General features: G+C 49.4%; 1 protein-coding gene across 1 annotated transcript; it reads right to left on the reverse strand.

Annotated features, from left to right (window-relative positions):
• Positions 1-1,023: 1,023 nt before the first annotated feature.
• LOC309344206 (uncharacterized protein) lies at positions 1,024-6,147 on the reverse strand. The gene is made up of 2 exons (XM_081866456.1): positions 4,968-6,147; positions 1,024-1,764 (listed from the first exon to the last, which is right to left on the reverse strand). The coding sequence occupies exons 1-2, from the start codon at positions 5,419-5,421 to the stop codon at positions 1,220-1,222; spliced, it is 999 nt and encodes a 332-aa protein (XP_081722582.1). The 5' UTR covers positions 5,422-6,147; the 3' UTR covers positions 1,024-1,219.

Consider the following 6,147-nt stretch of genomic DNA (forward strand, 5'->3'; position numbering starts at 1 on the left):
GTAGACCTTCGGATGTTACTGGACTGCAACTCATCAGTCTCCCCAGTTGGGCTGATGGGCGTTGACAGTTCAACAATAGGTGAAGGCACTCATGTTCCCCATCACAGAGGTACAGGTTTGCTCTCCTCCTTGACCCTCAGAGCTTTCTCTTTCTCTCCCCCTGAAGCATTCCTTCCCAAGTGGGCACACATTTCCCCCATGTAACTGACTTCATTTGCAAGGACAACCACTTAACAGACGTTTTAATTTTGGATCAAATTTTGTCATGAGAAATCTTTCTTCTGCCTCTGAATGGTGTCTTACCCAGCCATAGGAATCTAACTGGATTTCTGTATTCCTGCCACTGCCACTTCAATCTGAGGCTGTAAGCTTAAAAGTACTGTATGTTGCCATCTAGATCAACAATCAATAATTCTGTTGTAGTGGCCACTGTTCTTGCCCCCAGGGCAACCATAAGTGGACTCCACAACAAGTTTTAGCTTTTGATGATTTTCAGCAGGGCAAACCAAGCCCCTTCTGCTGATAACTGTGATCGGCAGAGGCAAAAAAAAGAGCACTGTGGAGGGGCAGTTGGAGCAATAAGACCAAGTAAGTAAAATGGAGGTAGAAAAATCAGGGTTGTTCACCCCTTAGAAAAAGGACTCTGGATTTTCAGTGGAGACAGAAGCAGGGTGACGCAGTGCACAAACTACTGTTTAGCTAGATGGTCCACCAATAGCACAGACATGCTCTGCTTGGTACCGTATTTTTTGCTCTGTAAGACTCACTTTTTTCCCTCCTAAAAAGTAAGGGGAAATGTGTGTGCGTCTTATGGAGCGAATGCAGGCTGCACAGCTATCACAGAAGCCAGAACAGCAAGAGGGATTGCTGCTTTCACTGCACAGCGATCCCTCTTACTGTTCTGGCTTCTGATATTCAGAATATTTTTTTTTCTTGTTTTCCTCCTCAAAAACTAGGTGCGTCTTGTGGTCTGGTGCGTCTTATAGAGCGAAAAATATGGTAACTGATTCTTAAGCAGAGATATCAATTTCACTGTTTTATTGAGCTGGGAATGGAAGGAGAATCCAAAGGAAAACCTGTCCTGAAAACAAACAAACCTGTAACTCCACAATAGCTGAATAAATTCTTCCCCATATTAGTCACTTCTGGAGTAGCTGGCACCTTTCCGCGAAAGGGCATGTGCATCCAGATTGCTCGGGATCTTCTGCCGGTGGACCCCTCATTGCTTGGGTACCACCTGCTGGCGGAGGTAGAGGTCCCGGATCTCGGACAGGCTGCTGCAGACACCACTCAGGGCTTCAGCAATGCTGTGCAAGATGGAGGCAGTCTCCCTGTGGCTCTCAGTATATTCCTGCCGGAAGGCACGCACCTCCTGTGCCAGCTGCTCATTTGACTGGACAATCCGCCTCTCTGCTAGGCTCAGATGGCTGCTTTCTGACAGCCCTTCCTGAATCGGCACAGTCTCAGGAGCAACCATATCTCCTATGTTGCAGTCGCTTAGGTGCCCAGGTGGTGGTGACTCATGGTCAAATGTGATGCTTGCATAATCTGAACCCAGGGCCTCTGAGAGCTCAGTCTGTGAGGAATTTGAGGGGCTTCTCCTCCAGCCCTCACAAGGATCATTGGGGGCATGGGCAGAGCTCCTGAGCAGCTGCGTCTCAGCCCCCTGGCTCCCACGCTGGTGGATGGCCTTAGTGGGAAGGAAGTGGGATGGCTCTGACTTCACATCTACTGGTTCTTCTTTCACTGGCTCCTCCTTCACACCTGCCCAGAGCAGAGAGGACAGATCAGGTTAACTCAAAGTAGCAGCCAGCTAGAACCACGAGCCCTTTCAGGGCTTTCCTGACATCCGAACATGCAGTTAAAAAGAGAGAGAAGAAGATGAGTTTGGATTTGATATCCCGCTTTATCACTACCTGAAGGAGTCTCAAAGCGGCTAACATTCTCCTTTCCCTTCCTCCCCCACAACAAACACTCTGTGAGGTGAGTGGGGCTGAGAGACTTCAGAGAAGTGTGACTGGCCCAAGGTCACCCAGCAGCTGCATGTGGAGGAGCGGAGATGCAAACCTGGTTCCCCAGATTACGAGTCCACCGCTCTTAACCACTACACCACACTGGTGTAGAGAGAGAAAGCCAACTTCAAGTTGTCCCAAGAACCTATATCAAAGGCTCTATCATCATACAGAAATGTTTTGGTACAGGGAGACAAGAAAGTGGAAAAGAAAAATATGCACTGCAAGATGGAGTATAAGAAGCTGCCTTGTACCACGTTAGACCACTGGTCCTTGTAATAGGTTTTTTTTTCAGGCAGTCAAAGGTAGCTTGAAAGAGGGATTTCTAATTGTATGCATGTCCTTGGGCCATTTTTACCTCTGGGAAAAAACCACGAGCTTTCCACTATGTCAACAACCTGTAAAAACAGTTTGACAAAAATATGTGTACATAGCCATAGGAAGAAATGCTTTCCCCCTCAATCTAAAAGGCTCTTGTCTTGCTGTATATAACTTCCCTTATCCGTTGTTGCTGTGAAGAAATAACTCTCCGCATTATCAGGATACCACTCTCTACTACATTGTATCATCAATGCAACTTCTTCCTATCTTGTCATGTGATATGCATGGCAATGTCAGCACTTCAAAGACCAATCCATGCTGTTAAAAATAGTGATTTTGATAAAAATGAACCTAGCCTGAAGGCCAAGAGGGCAAAAGAACAGGAAATACATCAAGGCAGAGGCGGCGGCGGCACAAATGAACAGAAAGCTGAAAGAGCAGGCTATGAAAGCAAATGCTGGCCATATTCGCACCATACATTTAAAGTGCTACGGTGCCACCTTAGTCACACCAAAGAATTCTGAGAAGTGTAGTTTGTTAAGGGTGCTGCAATTGGCAGGGTGGCTAAACAGTCAAGTCCTCTTCCCAGAGTATTATTGGAATTATAATTTTGTGAGGGGAATAGGCATCTCTTAACAAATCTTAACATCCCTTAACAAATGACGTTTCCCAGGATTCTCTGGGGGAAGCCATGACTGCTTATAGTGGGATGATACCGCTTTAAATCAGGGTGCGGATGTGGCCTCTGTTTGGAAAAATAATTGCCTTCACCCAACATCCCAATAATATAAAGTGCAATGAGACTTCCAGAGTTCACACTCCAGCAGTAAGAGAACTTTTTATATTTTTATACCGGTATATATAAACTAGTGGCAAATGTGATAACAACTTGCTAGTTAATTACAGTTCTGTTTCCCCACATGCCTCCAGTTTGGTAGGCTTTGTGTAAGCAGAGGTATTTAAATGTGTTATTCCCAGTGCAGCTTAGCCCTTTGATAGGGCTTTGATTTCACACGCCTCCCCACAGTGTCTGCAAGCAGCAATAACAAATTTATGTTGGGTGTGCAATAATGGAACTACTAAAGAGATTTTGGATTGATTTTTATTGCACAAATGGATACATGGGAAAATATATTTGCTTCTCTAATTTCAGCAACTGTAAACCTATTATCAAAATACTTCTCATCGCTAAGTGGATGCTCGTGTTTCTTAGCTATACCAAAATCTTGTTTTGCTGGTCCAACAAATACACCCCAGGTGACTTTTTACATCAGTGGTCAGGTGCCTTTATGCCCAATTCCTACCAGCCTCAGCCAGCAATGTCATTGGTGAGGGATGATGGGAACTGTAATTCAATGTGTGGAGGCCTGCAAGCTCCCCATCCCTGTTTTAAACCTGTCCAGGGGCAATTCCACACCATACAGAGGTACCTCGGGTTACATACGCTTCAGGTTACATACGCTTCAGGTTACAGACTCTGCTAACTCAGAAATAGCACCTCGGGTTAAGAACTTTGCTACAGGATGAGAACAGAAATTGTGCTCCAGCGGCACGTCAGTAGCAGGAAGCCCCATTAGCTAAAGTGGTGCTTCAGGTTAAGAACAGTTTCAGGTTAAGAACGGACCTCCAGAATGAATTAACCCGAGGTACCACTGTACATTTAAAGCACATGGCTCCTGCCCCCCAAGACTCCTGGGAATTGTAGTTTTCCCCCTCCCAGAGTTAAAATTCACAGTGCCCTTAAACTACAGCTCCTAGCATTCTTTGAGGGAAGTCATGTGCTTTAAATGTGCATTGGATACATGTGTCTTATGGGCATGCCGTGAGTATGCTAGCCCAAATGGAGTTAAGTGCTGCTAGAGCGATGACTCAACTTTCATGAGGCTGCTACATGGGTGGCGCCAGAGAGGGGTGGGGGGGCAATCACCCTCCAAACAAGCCCCACTCCCATTGCTGGACTCCTGTCATCAATATATGCTGTTGATTTTCTTTCAGTGATGTGGGTTACAACTTGCCCATCTAAAAATATACTTTGCCCGTTCTGTGCCTCCTACCCAGAAACGTTTTTTTCTGGTGTCACCACTGGGTGGATGAAAAGGGTCACTGGTCAGTTCAGAGGTGGGGAAGCTTTGTGGGCCAACCTTCCAGGAGCCACATGTCAGTGATGAGTGGGCCAATGGCTGTGATTTCTAGTTTGAGAGGAAAGCTACATTCTAGAGATGAAATCCAGAGGTTTCTACACACACACACATAGAATCCTCAGAACTCTGTTGAGCGTACTGGGAATGTGAGGTTTGTGGGTGGGAAACAATCGTTCCCAGGATTATTTTGGGGGGAAGCCATGTGCTTTAAAAGCACACCACATGCACTTTTAAATGCACAGGGCATATCACACACTCATACATCTATTCGGGCAAGCAAAAGGTATTCGTCACTCCCAAAGGACACACATTCCAGAAAGACATATGAGAAGGCGTGACAGGGTCTGCGAGGGGCGTGGCCTACGGAGGGGGCGGTGCTAAACCAGAGCATCCCGAGGGCCAAATGGCATCCAGCGGGCCAAATGGAGAGGCCTCATTGGGTCCCTGCGCCTGAGGGTTCCCCCACCTTTGGCTGTGGGCGGAGAACACTCACCCTGAAGAGCCACAACCTCCATAGCGGCAGGCGACGGCGGCGCATCCGAGGGGCGCACGCTGGGCGAGGCCCACTCGGGGCCGAGCTCCGGTGAGCTGTGGGGCTCGCTGCTGCTGCTGCTGCTGCTGCCGTCGCTGCCGGGGAGGTGGGCGAGGCGGGGTCGCCCCCCGGCCAGGGCCTGGCGTTGCAGGAGGCGGTGCCGGGCGATCTTGTCGTTGGCGCGGCGCCGCAGTCCCCGCCAGCGGTTCTTGACCTCGCCGATGTCGCGCTGGTTGCGCCCAGCCGCGTTGATCTTGTGGGTGATGCGCCACCAGATCTTCTGCTTCTCGTAGGCGTTGACGGTGGCGGCGCCGAAGAGCAGCTGCTCGTAGCGGAGCACCTCGCTCATCAGCACGTCGATCTCCTGCAGCGTGAAGTTGGGCTTGCGCTTCAGCAGCCCGCGGCGCCCGGCCATTGCGCGGCCTCCGCCCGGCGGCGCGCCGGCCCCAGACACATCGCTCTCCGCCGCCGGCAGGACAAACGCGCGGGCGGCGGCGCGGAGAGAGAGCGAGAGCGCAAGGGCCTTTTGTCTGCTGCTGGCTGCGCCGGGCCAGCCCGTCTCTCGCCCCCTGGCGGAGGCACTTGGCGCAGAGAAAGGAGATGGGCGGCGTGGGAATCGGCGTGCGCGTGTTTGTGTTTGCTCCTCTAAAGGAGCTGGACCCCGGCTCTGTCCCCCTGCAGGCTAAATCTGATCCATGTGGAATCCCCGCTCTCCCACCCGGCAGAAGTTCTCCCACGTGGCGGGCAGAAGCTCAGCAGGTGATGCTTTTCACGGAGAGGCAGTGATGTGAAAGGTGCTCCCTGCTGTAATTTCTCCTGCACATCACACGTGTAGTAAAAGGCCCGGAATCCCATCTTAAAGACTAATTAATATATTGTGACATAAACTTTTGTTGACAAGGGAACCCCGCTTGTCTGGTGCGTAGAGATGAACTTACTTCCGCTTTAGCTTACCTGGTGTTCTGCAGCCGCCACTGTTTTGGGCTTCAACTTCCTTCAGCTCTAGCCAGGAGCAGGTTCGTTAAGGATTTCCTTCGTCGTACATTACGTGCATTAGGGCTATCACTTGGTTCAATAAATTCCCATCATTTGCACAGGTAAACATGTGCTTAATAGGTCTTAAAATTCCTTAATTGTGCCT

This window comes from Podarcis erhardii, assembly GCF_964252035.2.
Source record: "Podarcis erhardii genome assembly, chromosome: 6".
NCBI lineage: Eukaryota > Metazoa > Chordata > Lepidosauria > Squamata > Lacertidae > Podarcis > Podarcis erhardii.

Coding starts and splice junctions, on each gene's coding strand:
- LOC309344206 (XM_081866456.1), bottom strand. CDS start 5,421: ATGGCCGGGCGCCGCGGGCTGCTGAAGCGCAAGCCCAACTTCACGCTG. Junction 1,765..4,967: donor GGAGGTTGTGGCTCTTCAGG/GTGAGTGTTCTC, acceptor TGCTCTGGGCAG/GTGTGAAGGAGGAGCCAGTG.